We start from the raw sequence: 21,933 nt of genomic DNA on the forward strand, positions 1-21,933 counted from the left end.
CATTCGATGCAATGAGATTGCAGGAACAATAGAAGAAGAAACTAATAGCTCAGCTGAATATCGAGTGTCAAAAATTTCAAGATAGACATTTCTACGTGTTTTCAAATACTAATATATTAGTTAAATTACATATTCCATAAGCAAATGTAATCGTAATAAAACTATTTATTATTTATTTGTTGAAAAATATATAATAGACGTATTGAGTAATAAATATATAATTTTATTATACCATATAATAAAAATTATTCTATATTCTATATTGCAGTGATAATAAAGATTATATATCTATAAATTTTAAATATATATTTTACAATAAATATGCACTAAAATTCCTTGTTAAAGATAATTAGCATATTTAAAGTCGAAAAATTTATAGAAAGTCTAAGGCAATTAATAATCCAGTTTAATGTAAATAATCAAACGTAATTATCGCTAATGACCTTGTAATTAAAGTAACATCAATCATTAATAAAATAAAAGTACCATATACCATTACAAATTGCAAAGACCATCATTTCTAATATACTTCTAGTATGTTATTATAATTTTTATTGTCCAGTGAATCTTCTTTTTTTCCTTTTTCAATCTATTCAAGAATAAAAATAAAATAAATAGAATAAAATGTTACATTTTAATTAAAAAAATCGATATACTTGTAAACATAATAGCGAAAAAAGCACTTGAAAACAGTAAAAAAATCTACCTGGAAGAGAAACTCATAAGACAGAGTGATGAATTGAATAAATTTGCAAGTTTTTTAATATTAGCTACGTATGAATTAATAATTATAACGAATCTCAAAAAGCTTTGTTTCTTTTATGTTTACAAAACGAATAACAATTTCATGAGAATTCAATTATTTGACTAAAGAAATGCAATCGATATCTACATAGGAGACGTTGCCAGCAAAACTAGACCAACCTCAATATTCAACAAACTGAGTAATGTATGATTTAAAATAGATGTGAGCACACAATATTCAATGCAACAACTAATTTCTTGTTATATTATCTAGTGTTACTAATTAGTTTCCTATGTTGTCTAGGTTTAATTTGAAAAAAAATTAATTCCTCCTCTTTCGTATAATTAACACAACTTATCGAAATAAATTAATGCTTAAACTCATATCCAGAAAAAACTGTGGCTCACTTTTCTCAGACAGCCCAACAATTGTACCATAGCGTACCAGGAAGAGTTAACACGATAGAATCGGATCACACAGCTAAGATAGTAAAAGAAAACGATAAAAAGAAGAAAAAAAATACAAATAACTATCGTCTTTTTACAGGATGAAAACAGTGAAGCAGCCGATGTGGAGAATAGCTGGGCCGGCCTATTGGCAAGCATCGGTTTGCTAGTGACCAGCGTGGCCGAGCTGTTGGTTTCGGGCTACAGCTGTCTGACCTTGACCCCGAAGCTCTGCGGATGTCTTCGAGCGAGCAACGTCGACGAAGTAACAAACGATGGTCGATTGAAGACCCGTAACATGGTCCATCAGTGGGTCACCGCTCAGAACCACGTGCCGAAAAGTCAGCCAATTTACGTGGTGCAGCCGATGCTACCGATGCATCCGATGATCCAGGTGAGGCCGGATCCTCTCCCACGACCCTTCGTACTCGGCTACTACGGCTCGACCTCCGGCGAACTGGAGGTAGGGATAGGTCAGTGACACGCGAGCTAGAAAGTTCAGACGACAAGCGTTGAGAGAAACTCCGAGCTCGGGGCGATCTCCGTGCCTACATTTCGGAGATGCACGAGCTCGAGGTGCAGGTGTTTCTGTGTCAGCAGGATAAAGCAAGTCAGCTTCTCTCCCGCCTCGCTTTTCGGATTTCCCTTTGAGTTCTCGAGGATGCTCCAGGCGTAATACGTGTTTGCGGTCTGAATGCCTGCGAGATTCTTGCGGTGAATAGTTACGATTGGTTTCCACCAGGAATGCGTGCTATGTTTATTCTGTCGTTGGTGAAGTTTACTTTTGTTTGTCGAGACGCGAGATCAGGTGATTTGTTTGGTGATTAAATGAGAGATCGGAAAGGAAGTTAATGTCTGGTTGAACGATAGCGGTAGATGATATGCAACATACAGTAGAACCCCATGTAACGCGGTACTAATGATCACTAGAACGTGATCAAAACATTGTTACTGCCCTCGTATAACGCGATTTGGAGAATAACGATGAAAGTAAAATGTTTCTTAAGAAAATAATTGGAAGAAAATGTCTGCGAATAATGAATATACCCAGTTCTGAAGCTGAATAAAATTCAACCAAAAAAGATGCTGTGTCAGTATCCAGAAAGTAATATTGGTGTTAATTAGAACCTAATTTTAAGCAATTCGATAATATGTTTTCTATATATATATATATATATATATATATATATATACATAAATTTCTTCATTATATATTATATGTATTATATGTGTGTATATATGTTATATTATATTATATAATGATGAAATTTTTATTGTTCAAAACTAGAATGCATATTATCTTTTGTTACATCAAAAAACTTACTTAATTCTAACGTTTTATACTGCGAATTCACATATGACACATATGTATAGAGCAGAATGTAGCCGCGTTACGAGGGACGACTGTACTGTATTTATTTATTAATGTTTATGTGGTGAATGTCACAATATTTAGTGAAGCTGCAATAAGGAAATCTACTGTGTTAAATATAGATTCCATAAAGCTTAATGGTATAATCCTATTTTAACGTAAAGATAAAGAATAATAAATTCCATGACTCTTTATATAATACAGAAGCGATTGACCTACTCGTCAATCGCACAGTCCAAACTGCCGTACCTAGAAACGTAAAAATTGCACAATATACTTCTTTTATGACGTAGGCACGAGATAAAGAAAGATTTATGGAAACTACAGATCCTAAAGGGGGAAAATGGGTCAAATTTTTTTACAGGATAACCGTATTTCTATGTCCACTAAAGTTAGAGACGTGAAATTCGGCATGCAAACTTTCCGCTAGAAATAAATTAATACGTGTTTGGGCATTTTTCGAAATTCAACCCCTAGAAACTGTTTAAAAAGAGTTTAAAAGATAGTAAATATAAATCCAAATACTGTGCGGCCAGTTGGCTATATTATAAAGTAAATTTAATAAGATCCGAAACTCATGTTCGTGAATCGCTGTACATGTCATCTTCTTTTAATTGTAAATGAGTTAATCAAAGAGAGCCTGATATGTCATGCAATTTTAATGGTGAATGATTTAGAATGGATGCAGTGAATGTATTTTATTATCTCGATAGTGGTTAAACTTATTTAATAAGATACGGATATCGTCCTATTTAATATACTGAAGTAGATTAGGCAGAGAGAGGTTGATACCTAATGGAATTTTATATTAGTGACGGATGATTTAGAATGGATACAGTGAATTTATTTTATCTATTTTGTAGGTAATCTAGTTGTTGAATTCTATTTGATGAGATGTAGGTGTTGTTTTGTCTAACAGTTAAGTGGGTTGGGCAGAGAGAGGTTGATGTTTAATGGAATGTTAGTGGCGGGTAATTTATTGCAGATATATATGCGACATTGATTAATGTTCGTTTTTAATTTGAAAGTGCTTTGCGGAATAGGTCATGTAGTGAATAATATGATGCGATCTGTATCAAACTAAATGTTACGTTATATAAAGTATTAAGTTTGATATAAATGGATCAGTTTAGGTAATTATCTTTGAATCGCTTCTTTTCTTACGTTGTTATTTTTTAAGTGGTTTTATAGTTTAGGTGTATTGAGTGGTGATACTAGAATCACTCCATTTACAAAATTGATAATTGCGTTTTTCAATTTACAGCAATTCTCTTTTCATTAATATGGCATGTATCCTAATGTACGTTTCAACGTAGTGAATACTTTTCTAACATATTGATAAACATTCAACTTTATGACTGAAAGGTAAGATGAATTATTTTTATAAAAAAAAAATGAACAAAAGTTCTTCCCTTTTTTCCTATTCATCTCAACCTATTTTTAGAGATTTTGCAATGTGCAAAAATATTCAATAGCATATTTAATATATTTTAATTAATATATAGTATAAATAATTATAAAAAATAGTACAAATAATTCTTTGATATACTACACATTTAATATGCATTTTTGGGTAAAGAAGAAAATCTTGGTCTTCGATGAATCGTGATTCTACTTAAACACATACAAAGTACAAAGTATATACCAGTTATGAAAGATACAAGTTTTATAACAAAATCTAATCCCTCGTGTTATACACATCCCAACCATCATCTTCACAGTGTATTACTCCAAAGATTTAGACAAGCTGTGAATATTGCAAGTATTACATCTCATCGCACAAATATTACATTTAATGTTATTACATATAACGTACTCATTAAAATAAATTAGCTGGGAAAGCAGAAAATAGATATCTTCTATCGAGAAATCTTAATGATAGAAGTTGCTTGTGGATTGAAACTTGCTAAAACTAAAAAGAAAGAAAAAGACAAGAAAATAATAAGTTAACAAATTCTACTCTGTGACAGTCGCCTTATGCAATGCCTGGCGCTCCTGCAAAATTTCCTGGAGGATTCGTGCCTGCTGGACCATTGCCCATAGCTGCCCCAGCTTATGGTGCCGTTCCTATGCTACCGCACATGCCATACGCAGCTCGTCCACCATCGCAAATCGTAGGTATTCGACTCAGCGTAATACTCCCTTCGTATTTCATTCGCGATCTTTCACGCTAGAAAGTATCGCCGTGTCAAAGTAGCCTTCGTATCTTTGACATCGATTTCTGTCGTTTCCCTTTGCATATATAATTATATGCGTAACCACGGAAAAAATTCCTGAACCGTTCTTGTCGCTCCTAATTGCTCTTTCGAAATATTTCTTGGCAGATTTCAGTATTTGTGAAAGCGACACGTAGCGAATTGTATTTCTTAAGGTTTACTTTTGTACTTGATTTGATATGGAAATTAGATATATCTTTGTATTACGTATAATACGTAAGTGTTCTTAAGATTGTTGAAATTTCATGGAAAATGGTTAACCCCTTACTTATTGTAGCTATAAAAAGTATTACTACACCATTGTATTTCTTATAGCATTTACATATCAATTAATTAGATTCCAGAATATTAAATTTCGTATCGCTTAGTTAGTAGTTTTTTCATACGACTCCAAAAATTTCAGACTGTAAAAATGAAACATAGAACCTGATAAAAAGAAACGTTTCATTTAAAAACGAGAGTATATGTCGATACTTTTCGTGGCCATTGTATTTATTTGAATTCATTGAGAAAATAATCGATAATAGAAGATTGTATATAGAATATCGTGCCAAAATGTTTTATCAAAATTCAAACTCTTGATAAATTTATAATATGACTATAATATACACATATATCTATATATAGCTCTGTAATGTCATATAATTAAACCATCAGATTTAATAGAAGTGAAATTCATTTAAGAGATATGTCACCTTAAAATTTCTCTTGTATTTTCTTCGAAACTGCAATGCTTTCTGATCCAACTATCTAGAACTATACATCAAATTTTCATCAAATTTTATTCTGTATAATTTACTATTATTGATTCCGGCAGACTTACAGAATTTTGCAGATATTTTAATTATTTACTTTTCCGAGATGTTCAAAATTTTCGGTTACAACATTCTTTTCTATTCAAGCTATTATAATTTTGTTACAACAAGGATTTGTTAATAATCTCCACCATCGCAAGATTAATTTTCCAGTTTTGAAAAATGTTATTAAAATACCTCAAACTTTCTAAATTAAAATAAAAGAAAATGAACACGAACCTCTAAATAATTTCCAAAGCAAAAATTCACATAAGTACCATCTGTTTTCACGAAAATAGGCCGAAGTAGTATTTTGCAATTTAAAGCTTCATATCTTCGAAAGAAATTCAAAACCAATAATGTAATGGCATAAACTCTTCCCCTAATTTCATATGCATTATGTCATATTTTATTCTCAAAAAACATTCCTTACACCGATTGACTGGACGAAATAATCCTACAACGGGACGACTTTTATTTTTATTATTTCTTTAAGGCAGGCTAATGAAAATAAAATGCATAACTACTGTATTTTCATTATGGCAAGGAATAAGAATAAGTACATAGAATAGTAATTTACAAATCAATTCAATTAATAAATTAACTATTTACTATTTTTAAGTGTTTTAAATAATCAAAACATAAAAACAAAAATATATGTGAAATGTATGTAAGTTTAAGAAATATATTTATTAGACACGTATATCTAAGGAAGAAATTTCTTTAATATAAAATTAATTTAGATATAATATAATTTTTTAATTTAATTTGTATTCTTTAACGATAATCGAAGGAATAATGAATAATGATATTTAATTTTAGATTCGACCAAAGCAGAAACGTCACATAACTGTGGAACACGAAGACACCACGGAAAGGAAGAAACAGACTGAAAGAAAAACGGAGTCCCCAAAAAGGATGTCTTCTATAGGAGAAGACCAAGTAGATCTAGCTCAAACATACACAGGATTGGACAAAAAAATTTCAGAAGAATTCATTTCAATCGCTATGGATCCAGAAAGAAAGTCGAAAGCTTCCAGTAGTCACGGTAGTGAAATCGGAACCGCGAAAACCTCTTGAAAACATGATATCCACATTTTCAAGTTGTATCAAAATTCAATGTACAAAATTCTTCTACATTTACGCATGTAAATGTGCATAATTTAGTATTAAAAGAAGAAAGTTTTTTATTATTTCAATTATCAACGCTTTGAAAATTTGTTAGACGCAAAATTCATTGTATGATTATAATTGTATTAAAGAAGCCATTTAAAGACTTCTCTCGAGGCTCTATTTTTTTCTTTTTTTGTTATATGAGCGTACATCGTTACAATTATATACAGGTACGCATTGAAATTTTAATTAATTGTTGTTGTAGATATTAACTATTGACCTTTGGTAGCCTAAACTATTCTAATGAAATCTGTTTAGAACAGAGAATAGATACATATTGTTGTGTTTCTGATTGTATAAAAATGATTATATATAATAAGTAAGATTTAAAAAATTAGTAAATTTATTTATTTTTTATGGTATTTTATACCAGCTGTTGTTTATTATATGTACATTATTCATTGCAAAATGCAGCAATATGTACTTGGAGAAATAACTTAGGCTTTAAAGGAATAACATATAGCTTTGTGTATTTGTTATAAAATAATTCCAAAGGTAAACTATAATTATAATATTTCATTTTATATAATGTAAGATAAAAGTATAATTTCATTTTAGATGCGCAAGACTATTAAAACCTTACATTGGGAAATGAATAAGAAAAGTTAAAATATTCTATCTCTTTTTAATGGTTGAAAATTATCTGTACTTAAAAACTAAAGTTTTATACTGCCAAAGTTGTCTACATAATTTTTTAGTATATATTAAAATATTATATATATTGTATACATATATACATATATACATACTTAATTCTTCTACTTTATAAATTTGTAAGAATATTTTTACAATTTTTATACTTGTGCTAGGTTTGGAACACATCCTGCAGAAGAATGATAATCATATTTCACTTGACTTTTTATTTTTCTCGCGAGTCACTAGAGGTTCTTACAAGTAATAGCATTTCTTTGTTTAATTAATGAATATATCATGATTTATTTTTTTGCAATCTAATAAGCAACATAAGTTAACTTAAGAAAAATATAAAACTGAAACAAGCTGTACAGATATTGTATTTACCTTTTAAAACATGTTTTATCATGTTTAATTTAAAATAATGATTACACAATAATATATGAAATCAATTTCAATATAGAATTGCAAAGAGCTAAAATGAAATACATTAAAATGTTTAACACAATCTTTGGAATGTGCGATTCCATATAATAAACTAAACACCTAGGATATCTGATTTTAAAATGATTTTTAAAAAATATACATAGATATATTATTAATTACATATAAAGAACGTAACACAAAACTTTACTATTTTTATTTGCATAAAATTATTCGAGTCATTTGTAATTATTGCTTTCTATAATTTAGCCTGTAAAAAGTTACACGTGATGCCGATTTGATATCGCCGTTCTATTGTATAGTCGTAACGTCACTGCTCGAAATTAATTCGATGCAAAATCCATCGTGTATATATATAACGTGTAACATGTCATGAATAAATAAATTTAAAAAATAAAACTTGTCAAACGTAATTACTATTAACAAATAAAGGACACGAAATACAGCACACTCGTCTTTAATTACTGAACATTTTATTAATGAATTATAAATAGCCTATAAGCAAGTATCATTTACATATTTAATTCGCTACAAACTGCTTACAATTGCATGTAATCACATATCTTTCAAAAAAGATGTACACATATAACTAACATATACGCGAAAATATGTTGTACACGAAATATAAAAATATCTCACACTCTTTTAATAGGAATAAATGTCACTGTTCACTGTTATTACCGTTGTAACATCCCCGGACTACCAACTACCAGGATGAAAAAAGATTTTTCTAAGATTATTGTTATTATTTTTATTTATTTTTTAATTATCTCGTAGACTTCCAGTTCCGTTGTCGGTAATAAAATTCCTTCATCTTACGCATATAATTCCTCCTCGTCCAGCTTATTCTTTTTCTGCATCTGGAGCACGAAGATAACGGCCCTGCCACCATTATTCTTCTGTGGTATTTGAGGTACCTGATTTGGATGGAGACACTTTCTCCTATAAGGTGGTGTCTGGTAATATACCGTAATTTTCAGCACAGTCCCAACAAATTCTCCTACCTTGTTGGGTACAAATATGCATATATACCTTTCAAATAACTATAATGTATTTTCCCTCGATCAACCGTTCAGAATATTCTCGGGGCATTCTTTTTTATCCTGTTGGTCCGGAGACGTTATATTACTACTTATTGTTATCACTATTATTTCTATAACAAAATATATAAAAATACATGTGTAAAACCATCACAATTATTGGAATACTTAATTCATAAATACATAAGAATACATCATACACAATACCATTAAGAACAATACCTTATCGTGCGTAATACATAACATAATGTAACAATTCTTTTAGATTCTTTTAAATTAAGCGAATGAAATTATATTGTCGGCATTCTTTATTTTATTTCTTTTATAAGAGATAAAAAATTTGTTCAAGTAATCTTCGTTTTATGTAAAACATATATAGAAAAGGACGATAGATTACAGTTTGTGTATCCAGTTATATTTTCAACGAGAAGTATAAGGCATAGATTTCTATGCACTATTACTATGAATAATAGTAACTTTTGTCAATGTTACTATTATTATTACTATTGTTGATATTCAAAAAATGAAAAGAATAGTTTTCAACATGTTGAAATACTTTGAACATTTTAGAATATAAATGTAAAAATACTTCTATAAAAATGCTATTGCAATTTTAAGTACTTGGTACCTAATTCAACATTGGGGGCTTACTTATTATCTTCATATATTTTGTTGAAACATCTATCTATATAAAATCTAATCTCCCTCTGCAATCACTACATATAAGCTCTTGTGTTTCTTAATGCATATTTTATAATTATCTTTTAGAAATGTATTGTATCGCATAGAATATAAAGGTACATGGGTATCTTACCACAAAAAAAGACAAATAGTTATTAAATGTATTATTTAAATAATGTAAGAGACGCTGTAGTCTAGTAAATTTTATGTATAATTAGTTCAAATGAATACAATTGTTTGATGAGATAAGTTACAAATACCACTTCCCACTGACAATTAATCTAGAATTTATATTTGTCAGCAAAAATTATGAACATTATAATGTAATGAGCGCTTTCCCTTTAATTAAAATTATAATACTATAATAATAGATAGACTGTACTATTGCTCGTTGAATAAATGCACATATTAAAATATCAACCCTGTTTCTACATACAACTCACTAACATCTATGTACAACTATTATGATACACTTTATACATTTCTCAAGTATGAATCTGTGCATTTATTAATCAAAATTGAAGACTATAGCACTTAATAAATATATATTAACAGATATATCACTAATAAAGTTATCTATCTTTCTTTGTATTTACCAATTGCATACTAATTAGTAGTATACAGCTAATTCAAGACTTGTCTAAACAAAAATGATTTTCATACATTATTAAAGTAATTAAAAGCATTTAAGTCTTTCAAATCAGTTTATTAGCGATAAATCATGTGTTGTGTTGAAACAGTTATATGGAAGACACTGTAGTATAAATATCATAGAACTAAGTTATTAAATTCATAATTTAATAAACAGGATATATACAAGGCACTTGTTCAGTTCAGCCTCACAATCTTCAATTTTGATACACAAAGGAAATATTAATTGTTCACAATAAAGTATGACCTGCACTCTTTCTAGCAAACTATTGTCCTATAAAAATTACATTAAATTTGAAATAATATTGCTTTGCATAGGTTCTGATAATAAAACAATTGAACTATTTTCAACTAGTATTTGATATATCTATGTCAACTGTTTCTTCTTTGAGCAATGCCCGTTTGTCTTCTTTACTAGTAGCTTGTCGTTTACCACCAACTTTACGTTTACCTCTATTAAGTACACCATTTTCTTCATCCATCATACGCAAAATTTGCGTTTGATCAGAACTTTCTATCGGTGCGATCGAAATATCACGAACTGCACGAAATTTACCACAATTGTTTAAATGTTCATTTTCTAATCGGAAGAAATTCCAAACGAATCGCCTTAAAATGAATATATATTTATATACTAATTACTCTAATTTAAATATTCGTTGAGGTACATATAAATAATAAAATAACTAAACACGTACCTGAAGACTTCAAGAGGTGCTACTATCGATGTCATTAAATCACTAGATACATATCCACACTCAATAAGAACGAAACTCGCGATCCATGCAAACCTCAGAATAAAATCCTCGATTATAGCAAAATAATAGAATCCCTAAAGAAATATCAAGTACAATAAATAATTGATCGAAAAAGAAAGATTAGAACATACTTTTATTTACATACCGCTGCTGAATATACTACTTCTTCGCGTAAGAATTTATTTTCACCAGCATTACTATCTAAAAGACCCCAATCCATTTTTAAATCCCACGTTAGTGAATAAATAGAATTGACAATGCAACTAAAGATCCAAAGCCACAACCATGGATTTTCCCAACGATTTGAATATTCCGCTAAAATTAATATTTTTTATCTCCTTGATTGAAAATAATATCAATTATACTAGAAAATTGTTTGTAACTTACCAGCATTGTAAGCACAAATCGTATTAGATATGACAACAAGGAATGTAGTTGAATATTTTCCAGCATTAGCCAAATGTGGAAATGCCTCTTTAGAATCACGATATCGTCGTATACATTGTGCAAAACGAAACCATGCAGGTAGACAATTAACAATAGGTCTAACAATTAAGGATCCAGACATACATTGCGTAGTATCTCCTGCTTCTAACCAATTTCCATTGGTAATATAAAAACACGTTAAAAAGTGGAAGTCTAACAGTGCCGTGGCCATACTATTTAATTGATCTGCTAGCCAGAAATCAGCGAAATTCACGTACGCAAATGGTGATATTAAAACTCTTCCCTAAAAATAAAAATAAAATTTTATTTCTTATAAATGGAAGCAATTCTTGTAATGTATGTTATGTTAATAGTACTTACAATGATCTTTAATAACCAAAACCGTGCCTCGTGACGAAACATTTTTAATGGATTTAAGAGGAATGCTAACATGATACAGACTAAAACTAATGGATTCACATATGGAGGGATGCTTAAGCTGACACTGTATAAAAAACTTAATAAACTGAGAGTCCATATAACTCCAAGAACAGCCGCTAATTCCATAAGATGTTGTTCAGATAAATGGTTTCGCGGGTCCAATTCAAATATCAACACGTGATTCACACCGGACGATCGCCATCCATAAACATTCACGCCAATAAGAAACAAAAATTGTATAATAAGCAGAGGTCCACGATATAATCTAAATGCAATTTTTAAGTTTTCACCGCCATCGTGAAATATTGCTAGAAATAAAATAAAAGAAAATAGAGTATTTAATTATCTTTACTTTAGTTATTACATACTTCTTGTTATTACCTGAAAGTACAACTGCCACAAAGAGAACAATGAAACTACCAGAAAATAATCCAACTTTAAAAGTGGTCCATGGACTTTGATGCTCACCTAAAGGTGGTACACGTAAACGTTTCATTGCGCGTTGTCTGTCTCCACCTTCTAGATCGTTTGTTACTGTAGTTTCTGTATCTTGTATGAGATTGTCTATATCTTTTGATGTATAAAAATGTGCGGTTTCTACACATTCCATCCTCCATTTTGATCCGCTATCTACAGACAATAACTGAAAATAGAAATAAAGATAATATTACACCATGTACATATAAGACACAAATTGCTATGATGTATGAGGTGTGCTGAGTTTTTACTTGTGTTTAATAGGATAAGGGACTTTAAAATAAGTATTAGTTCTTTCCTTATTTTTTCATTATTGTTTAAATGAACCTGTAAACCTAGAGAAATACAACAAAAATAAGTATGAATTAATGCAACAATAAGAAACAAGATCTCTTTTTCTATGTACCTTGTCGTGTTTTTTAAGAATCTTTCGAAAACCAGTGTAATTAAGATTTTGATAGTTCTGAAGAAGTATAAGAGACAAATAAAATTCTGAAAATGCAAGTTTCAATTCTCTCAGCTTCCTTGTTGGTAAATGAGGTCTAACATTCACTTTCCCCTTATTTTTCCCTCCACCATGTTGTAATTCTAATGCTGTCTTCAATTCGCTTTGAAGAGCTGCATATTTACGTGTGGCTTCTGCTAACTTTTCTATACATATATAAAGAAGATCAATGTTTATTCAAATGTTTTATTCTTAACAGATATGATTGTAAATTTCCATTTATTTGAATTTATATATACATAATCATATAGAACATCCTTACCAGAATAAAAAGTATTAATTTTCTTCAATTCACGGTCACAAAATGTAAAAAATACTTCATCAAAAGAAGCAAAGTGTCGAGATATCACTTCTGGTTCAACACTTTCAGCTGACGGTGCTTCTTCTACAGCAGTATAGAGCATTGCCTTCATTTCCTATTAACCCAAAGAGGTCATTTTAATTAGTAGTGTACTGTTCTTTTATCGCATAGAATGTCCCAGAATAAGTAGGAAATATTTTAGGAGTGGCTTTTGCATACCTAAACTATAAAAAGTTCATATGAGGATATATCCTATTTGGCTTTCTTTTCAAATTATAATAGATTTTGTTTTGCAATTTATATTTCTTTCCGTAGACAAATATTGTGTTTCTCTAGTTTCCAGCAAATATAGACTACATCTGGATATTTAAAAATTGGAAGACGGTCATTGGTAAGATATCTGCAAACTTGCATTGGAATGCAAAGATACCATTTCGAATATCTTTTATGAAAAGTAGTATATAAAGTAGTGTATAAAATAAAAAAATAAAAATTAAATCCACTATAACTCGAAACAAAGTTAAGTAAGATATATTTACATGAAGTCTTTTTATTGTTTATATATGTAGAAGCTATTTCTAAAATATTTCCTACTTATTCTGAGACACTTTATATATCTCCATTGCCATAGAAATAAATTTTTAACAAAGATAATTAAAATATAAATATTTTAATTTCTAACACTATTTTATTTTACCTCATAGCTTATGTATTGCTTACGCCATTCAGGCGTAATGTGAGCAGACAGATGTTCTGCAAACTTCATCTTGCTTCAATTAATGCAATAATCTGCAATAAACAAATTTATTTAAATTATTGCCAAAGTGATATAAATATATAACATTAAAAATTTCCATAAAATAATTATGTATATAATAAAGCATATATAAAAGAATGAGATATATAAATGAAGCACAAAGTGAGAAAATCATATATTATAATTAAAGAAATTTTTTTATTTTTATAATCTATATATCTTCATAAACAACATTTACTCGATGTATTAATTTATTATTATAAACAGCGTATACCAAAAAAATAACAAAATAATAAAGTATGCAAAATGAAATATTATGGTAATATAATTACAAAGTAGAAAATGAAAAGATGAACAATTGAATCAAGTGTTTCGTTTCACGCTCATCTTTAAGGAATTAAACGACGAAAGAGGTTACATACAACACATATAATGCACTTAAAACCTTTGTCGGCAATACTAAGTCAATATTTTCTGAATTCGTTTACTTCGCGATAAATTATTATTACTTACATATATATGGATGTCTTTATTCTTACTTCTTACGTTTAGCTGTCAAACTTTACACGACACATAGCACCATTGTTTCTTCATACGTACAGGCGATATTCATTAGACGGCTACAAGTCTTTTTATTACTTAATTTAGAACGCTTTTCGCGAAGATAGATAACTTCTAGTATCCATCTGCTAGTAAGGATTGACGAGAATTTTCCGACTAAATACCTTTGATAATCTCATCGCTCGAAGATTTATTTCAGTTAGATAAAATGCTTATATGTGATATGTATATAATCTATAATAGTTATACGTAGTTTATAATGTTAAGCATTCGTATTTCGATTCTTATTTTACAAAAAAAGATTTTGTTTATATGTTTACGTACATATGTATATATGTATATTGAATGTAAAAAATATATTCTCATACATATATATATTGTTTTTGTACAAACGTTTTATTTTTATTTTTTTTAACCGAATTATATCCATCAAATAGTAGATTATATATAAAAAAGTGGAACTATAGCATACGAATAATAACAAATATTTGTATTTGAAGTTGGCTATGTGGATTTTTGTATTTTTTATCAGATATTGCGTTCTTTGAGACAATCTTTTATTATATTATTATGCTCAGAATATTCTCTCAATTAACATTTACTTTGAATTTAATTTTTAATATAGATAAAATATTTTTTTTCAATTTTGTCAAAGATTTTTAAATGTTATAACAATAATAAAATTTTATTAAATATGTATGTGAATTCAATCTTCTACTTTGTAAAAGATACGTATACATATGTATGCAACATGCACAAATATATATTTAAATATATATGAACAGAACTATTAAATATATAAAAAATAAAATATTATAATATCATAAGATAAATAGTATAATGCGTAAAAAAATGTATAAAACATTAAAAATATAGTTTTAGTAGATTGTATAATAATTATCTTTTAACGAGTAATTATGCGTATATATAATCAATAATAGAAGAAGATTCTTAATGTAACTCTTTTCAAATGAGAAAAAAAATTAGATTTTATCTATTTATATTTAATCTAATTAATATCCAGTATAACAAAAAATAATACATGACAAATAAGTGTACTTACAAGTTACATTAACAATTAACATTACGCAGTTTACATTGATAATATTTTCACTACATATATCATTTATTTAAAATCTAAAATGTTTTCAGATATTTAAAGTCATTTTTGGTAATGTTATCAGGAACTTTTATATCTGTCTTTTTTCACGAATTATTTTCGTATGATTTATGCACTTTTATTTGCTAACTTATACTCGTATATATGATATATATATATATATATATATATATTTATATGTATATATATATATGAATGTAAATATTTGCATATTTATTTTAATAAATCGTTTTATAGGTGGCGCTATAAAAAAACATACATACTATATCAGCTATACATATAATATATATATATATATATATATATATATATATATATATATATATATATACTTTAGACTGCACGGACTACAAGCTGCTACAATACACATATAGCGCCTTTGCAAAGCAGCAAAATTAATCATTACATTAAGAAGAAGAAACTTTAAACAGGAAAGAACAACTTATCATTACTATAAAATTTGTAAGTATATTCCTCTGCTTTTTATATTTATATTCTTTTAGTTTTATCATGTTGGAAAGATTGGAATTTAGTTCCAAGCATGGTTTCAAGTTAATGTTGTAGTACTCATATATAAAAAACATTTGTAAATTTGTATAAGAATAATATTAGTGCCTATATTATAAGAACTAATTTTTAAAATATTATTTCTGTAAATAATAAATCTAAGACAATTTGTATTTTAAAAAGATAGTATCAACTATGTTATCGTTATGTTTTAATTTATTAGAGAATAAAATTGATAAAACAATATTTGTAATATATTCATTTTTTATGTGTAATATAAATAATAAACTTGGTTTTTATTTTTCCAGAATGCATAATATTTTATAGTTAATCCAAACCTAAGATACTATGAGCCGTTTACTACTATTATTATTCTTCGTTAATTTCATAAATAATAGTATATCATGGAAGACTTTTATGAGGGGTCGAAGCAAATATGGTAATCTAGGTGCTCCAATTTTATCTGAAGATCATGAACTTCCAAGTGCTGAATGGTTTACACAGTTTCTAGATCACTTTAATCCAACTGATGCACATGTTTGGCAACAGGTAATATAAGAATATATTAAATATTTGTTAATTTTTATTTTATAATATAAATTTAATTATTTTTTCAGAGATATTTTGTAAATGGAGAGTACTATAAGAAAGGTGGTCCAGTATTTTTGATGATAAGTGGTGAAGCTGCAGCAAATGCTAAATGGATGGTAGAAGGTCAATGGATCGAATATGCTAAGCAATTTGGAGCACTGTGTTTTCAAGTGGAACACCGCTTTTATGGGCAAAGTCATCCCACTTCGTATGTAACATTGTTTATAAAATATATAATTGATACATTTTAAGTTATAATATTATGTTTTCGTTATCTGCAGGGATCTGGGTGTGAAAAATTTAATGTATCTTTCATCGCAACAGGCACTTGCAGATTTGGCTTACTTTATACAATCCATGAATATTAATTACAAGTTACCAGCTGGTACTAAATGGATTGCATTTGGAGGTTCATATGCTGGATCATTAGCTGCTTGGTTACGTTATAAATATCCTCATTTAGTACATGGGGCTGTTTCTGCTAGTGGTCCTTTATTAGCAGAAATTGATTTTCAAGGTAAATATAAAATATACTTGAATACAAAAAATATTTTATTTAAAACAGAAGTGTTTTATATTAATAATTATATTTTATAGAATACTTTGTTGTTGTTGAGAATGCCCTCAAAGAATATTCTGAAGCATGTGTAAATGCAATACTAGAAGCAAACAGACAATTTCATATAATGTTACATCATCCTATCGGTCAACAAGGAATAGCTAAAAAATTTATGTAAGTAAAAGTAAAATTCTTCATTTACAAATCAAATATATCATTATTGGAAAATTATTTTTACTTATAGCTTATGTGATCCAATCAATGAACATACCAAACGTAATGATATTTCGAATTTGTATGAAACAATAGCAAGCATCTTTGCCGGTATTGTACAGTACAATAAAGACAATCGTAATAATTCCGCAATGGCTAATTTTACTATCGATAGTGCCTGCGACATATTAACGAACGAAACATTGGGTATTGCTATTAACAGACTTGCAATTTTGAGCACTAAAATATTACAGGCATCAGGAGAAAAGTGTTTGGATTATATGTATGATAAAATGATTCATAAACTTCGGAACATAACATGGGCTAGCGAAGAAGCAGAAGGGGGTAATGTATCTTTTTACTTATATTATTGCTATTTTAATTTTTATTTATTGTATTTTAAAATATATTTTTTTTTTTAGGACGTCAATGGACGTACCAAACGTGTACAGAATTTGGATTCTTTCAAACTTCGACAGCACGCCCAAAATTATTTAGTGAAACTTTCCCAGTAGATTTCTTTGTACAACAATGCGTTGATATATTTGGCCCAAGGTTTATTTAAAATTACGATAAATACATTTCTCAATTATGATAAATCATTAGCTATAAAATTATAACATTTCCGTATTCTAACAGGTACAATATTCATTTGCTGAATTCGGCAGTGAATAGAACAAATATTCTATATGGAGGATTAGATTTAAAGACTACAAATGTAGTATTTGTACATGGATCAATTGATCCTTGGCATGTTTTGGGAATTACAAAATCACCAAATCCGCAAATGCCTGTCATTTATATTGATGGTGTGTACATATTAATTGAAATTTTTTATTTTTCATGTAATACAAAAAATTTATTTATTATTATGACCATAGGTACTGCTCATTGTGCCAACATGTATCCTCCTTCCAAAAATGATCCACTTCAGTTAAAGACTGCCAGAGTTGAGGTTGGACATTTAATAGATGAATGGCTGCATAATTAAACATGATATTTTTAACGCTGTGTGTGCTACATTCAACTACTTTATGATAAGTAGATTTTTATTTTTGAAACAAAAATGATGTATTAAAAGAATTAAATTTATTTTATTAACTTTTTGAACAATTTGTATTTTCCTTTATGAACTTCTGTGAAACAATTATGATACATAAATATTTTTAGTTCAAATAATTCGTGCATAACTAAGACTAAAGCTAACTATGTACGTACATAACAAGTTACTGAAGATACACGAGTGTTCACCATTCTGTGTTTGTTTAAACTACAAGAATGCATGTATAGATACAATTAAACAAGTTTGCCCATAATGGCACTATTACAATTTTTTGTGGATTACTGAAGTATTAAATAAATACATGTACAAACTTACTATGAATATCTTACGTCAGTCAATGAATAAATACATATCTATTAATTATATATGTTTTATTCTTGACAAGCATGGGAAAAAATGTTCAACTGGTTAAAATAATACTAAACATAAATAATTCATTAAGGTGTTTTAAAATCTGCAGAAACAGATCCGACATGAATTTTAATAAGTGTAAAGTGTCTTAAAATGAGCACCATAACTAAATGAATTTTGATTCTGATATGGATAGCGTCGGCCTTTCCTTAACGGTACCATCTTCGAATATCGTTTCATTACGAGTTTGTTCGATTCCTTTAAGGCGAGGCCAAGGTGCCCATTACAGATATTGATCAACCGAGTATGCGTATGATTTTCGTAAAATATTGTCAATCCTATTATAATCAAACATTCTTATAATAGTTTGTATAGAATTCGTTAAAAAATTATTAGAATTCGTTTGATCAGTAATTATACATATACATATATTACTCTCATTTTTTTGGCATATCCTTCGATCAACTCGTGATCCTCCTACATTCACAACTATCATCTTTGACTTACGCTACTGCAGTATACGGTATTTACATTACGTAACAAGGTAGTCGTAAATAATTTACTGTATAACAGAACAATAAATGTAGGATGAATTAGTTTTTCTATCTATGAATCACGCTTAAAAATTCTCCTACGCAACGTTTGAATTGTTCACCACGTTCTTTTAAGTTTCCATTTTAAATGGAGTTACAAACTATTTCATAAATGATATAGCAGAATACATGGATAGATGGTGATTTAATGCTGAGAAGAAGATAAAATATAAGAAAATTTATCCACATGAAAGTTTATTTCTAAAAAAAAAATGATTTTAAATATTTGTCAAATGTTTGTTATGATATATATGCATTTGGTAATATTTTATTTTACTGACTTCTTCGTCAAATGACTACAAAAAATTGTTTTACGAATATTAGATATACATATACATATTTCTTGAAAAAATTTGGGATAAAAATTTATAATTTGTGATAAATATACATTCTTCCAAGTAAACTTTGAATTGTAAATGGCAAACAATATGCATTTGTGATATTCTAACTTACAATTAGTTGAATTTTACACACAAAATTTTATACATGTTTCATAATGTATATGTGTAATTTAGATCTAGAATATTATAGAAAATGTCAACAATCCACCTCAAAAATTTTTTGAGATAGATGTGCTTTTCTATAAAAAATAAAGTTATTTAGAAATTAAAATTGAAATTAAAGCAATGTATGAATTCATCAATTTTTTTCTTAAGGAATCAGATCAATATATAAAATCCACATAGTACTGTATTTAAAAAATAAAAAAAAGATGTTTATATATAAAAATACACATGCACAAGGAGAATTTCACCTATGTAAACAAATTTGAACGCTATTGTCTACATAGAAATATTTTTAAATCAAAATATTACCAAATAAACATTCAATTAATTATATCCTTCACATTCAACAAATAATCAAAAATACATTTGCTGAAATTAAAACTCTATATTGAAGGAAGTTTACTTTACATTTTGTACGTATTTCTTAACATAAAGTCACCATCTTCCAGTGCGTCACCATTTATAAAATATGCATATAGCATAAAAAAAAACAGCTTACTCCTGATCCAATCGCGACTCGTCACAATAATCGATTCACCGAAAATCTCAAAAAAAATAAGCGGTTCTAGGTAACCGATTTTGTGTTCAGTATCTGTGATGAGATTGAGATTGCCTCCACTCGGGCGTAGAGTTACCGTGGTGATGATGATGATGATGATGATGGCGTTTCTTGTCAGAAATGCTGGCGTGCTTGTTAGACGGGTACGTGGCTACATCGCTCACAACTAATTCTGAACCATCTCTCTCGGTGTTGTTGCCACGGTAATTTTCTCGGTATCCTGGTTCATCCAGGGTCTCCTTGCGACGAAGAGGAGGATGATTGGTCTTATGACCGGCCGTCTCATGCAGATTTTCCCAAGCTTGACGGTAATATCGATTCAGTCCTCCTCGACTCTCAGAGGAACTGCTTCCAAAGCTGGCCACGGTATTGCAATCTGGAGATGCACGGTGTCGGTAATGCTTGCTGCTTCTACCAAGATTTCTGTGTGAATAGGTTAACAGATATTTATTATTATTTCAACTTTGGAGCTTTTCTGCATAATGATTTACTGGTAATATCTGTAGGTTGAAAAAATGATAAGTTATAGGTATCTGTAGGTTACAGATTTAAGTTGTACAATTTTATATAGAACTTTTGTCGAATAAGACTATCGAATGGTAATTTGTAAAATTGATGTACAGAAGTAGTTTTCTAGGAAACTAACGTATAGAAGGTAACTTATAATTTGTAATATGTAAAATTTCATTAATAACATTAGTTGTATTGTGCAAGAGGGACCAAGTATTATTTTATATTATTGTTTTCTTTTTCTAACTTGAATACAATACAATATTATCGTTGTGTTTAATTTATACACCTTGGGTATAAATTTATGGCATAAATGAAGTCAGGAGAGATTCTCTGGTTTGAAATAAGATGAAAATAAAAAAATAAAATTGCGTCGAAGATTTCATTTTATAGAAAATCGTGTTTGGAAGCTTACCACATAGGTATTCATGTATTTGATTGATTTTCGACTGGATAGGAGTAAGGAATTGACAGGATATTATTTTACATACGAAAATAAATTAAATTTTTTCGACGCAAAAATATAGAATAAAATTTATTCGCCTAAAGCCTAATTTTCAAGAAAATAAAATTGAAAATTTGTCGAATATGCGATTTCTTGACCAAATAGGATCAAACTTTATTTTCTTCAGAGGGAAGCTTTAAACGAAAAATTTTCATTTTACATTTTTACACGTAATTTTTTGACGTCTCTTGTCGATTATTTATTCCTGTATAGTTAGGAATGAAGCAAATATATATGTACTTGAAAAGTTACACAAATAAATGCTTCGATATAATTTTGTTATTTTTATTTTGAATTCAGAATCTCCCTGATTTCATTCGTTTTAGACCCATAGTGTATTTATAACTAATAATTTATGATCTTCCTTCTTTCTTCTTAGAAATATATATATATATAGTAAGCAAGATATATATGCGGTTTGTTGTATTGTCGATT

General features: G+C 28.7%; 4 protein-coding genes across 11 annotated transcripts in view; 2 read left to right on the forward strand and 2 right to left on the reverse strand.

Moving 5' to 3' along the window:
* The window catches only part of LOC126917843 (uncharacterized), a 33,575-nt gene extending 25,353 nt beyond the window's left edge, over window positions 1-8,222 (forward strand). Inside the window, exons 4-6 of one of the 3 annotated variants that reach the window (XM_050725192.1) lie at window positions 1,292-1,654; window positions 4,534-4,677; window positions 6,396-8,222. In XM_050725192.1, coding sequence (XP_050581149.1) covers window positions 1,292-1,654; window positions 4,534-4,677; window positions 6,396-6,653 — 765 coding nt within the window. In that variant the 3' untranslated portion in view covers window positions 6,654-8,222. Of the gene's footprint in view, window positions 1-1,291; window positions 1,665-4,533; window positions 4,678-6,395 lie in introns of all 3 variants that reach the window. The other 2 variants (XM_050725201.1, XM_050725210.1) reach the window with 2 other exon arrangements.
* A 57-nt stretch (window positions 8,223-8,279) lies between these two features.
* Window positions 8,280-15,620, reverse strand: LOC126917717 (xenotropic and polytropic retrovirus receptor 1 homolog). 3 transcript variants are annotated; one of them, XM_050724952.1, is made up of 10 exons: window positions 15,485-15,620; window positions 13,801-13,892; window positions 13,065-13,218; window positions 12,704-12,948; window positions 12,202-12,463; window positions 11,761-12,128; window positions 11,341-11,683; window positions 11,099-11,268; window positions 10,894-11,027; window positions 8,280-10,804 (listed from the first exon to the last, which is right to left on the reverse strand). In XM_050724952.1, exons 2-10 carry the CDS (start codon window positions 13,867-13,869, stop codon window positions 10,543-10,545), a joined length of 2,007 nt encoding a protein of 668 aa, XP_050580909.1. In that variant the 5' UTR covers window positions 13,870-13,892; window positions 15,485-15,620; the 3' UTR covers window positions 8,280-10,542. The 3 variants fall into 3 exon arrangements, with proteins under 3 accessions (XP_050580909.1, XP_050580901.1, XP_050580902.1); XM_050724944.1 differs by lacking the exon at window positions 15,485-15,620 and adding an exon at window positions 14,374-14,656; XM_050724945.1 differs by lacking the exon at window positions 15,485-15,620 and adding an exon at window positions 14,193-14,311.
* A 225-nt stretch (window positions 15,621-15,845) lies between these two features.
* Window positions 15,846-18,524, forward strand: LOC126917808 (putative serine protease K12H4.7). 2 transcript variants are annotated; one of them, XM_050725117.1, is made up of 9 exons: window positions 15,846-16,003; window positions 16,357-16,597; window positions 16,666-16,847; window positions 16,921-17,156; window positions 17,237-17,372; window positions 17,443-17,756; window positions 17,834-17,966; window positions 18,051-18,220; window positions 18,293-18,524. In XM_050725117.1, exons 2-9 carry the CDS (start codon window positions 16,397-16,399, stop codon window positions 18,400-18,402), a joined length of 1,482 nt encoding a protein of 493 aa, XP_050581074.1. In that variant the 5' UTR covers window positions 15,846-16,003; window positions 16,357-16,396; the 3' UTR covers window positions 18,403-18,524. The 2 variants fall into 2 exon arrangements, with proteins under 2 accessions (XP_050581074.1, XP_050581085.1); XM_050725128.1 differs by lacking the exon at window positions 15,846-16,003 and adding an exon at window positions 16,175-16,193.
* LOC126917668 (uncharacterized) overlaps window positions 18,482-21,933 on the reverse strand; it is a 97,425-nt gene continuing 93,973 nt past the window's right edge. For all 3 annotated transcript variants that reach the window (XM_050724827.1, XM_050724819.1, XM_050724836.1), the window contains one exon: window positions 18,482-20,906. In XM_050724827.1, coding sequence (XP_050580784.1) covers window positions 20,510-20,906 — 397 coding nt within the window. In that variant the 3' untranslated portion in view covers window positions 18,482-20,509. The remainder of the gene's footprint in view (window positions 20,907-21,933) is intronic.

The sequence above is a fragment of the Bombus affinis genome, chromosome 1 (assembly GCF_024516045.1).
Source record: "Bombus affinis isolate iyBomAffi1 chromosome 1, iyBomAffi1.2, whole genome shotgun sequence".
Taxonomy (NCBI): Eukaryota; Metazoa; Arthropoda; class Insecta; order Hymenoptera; family Apidae; genus Bombus; species Bombus affinis.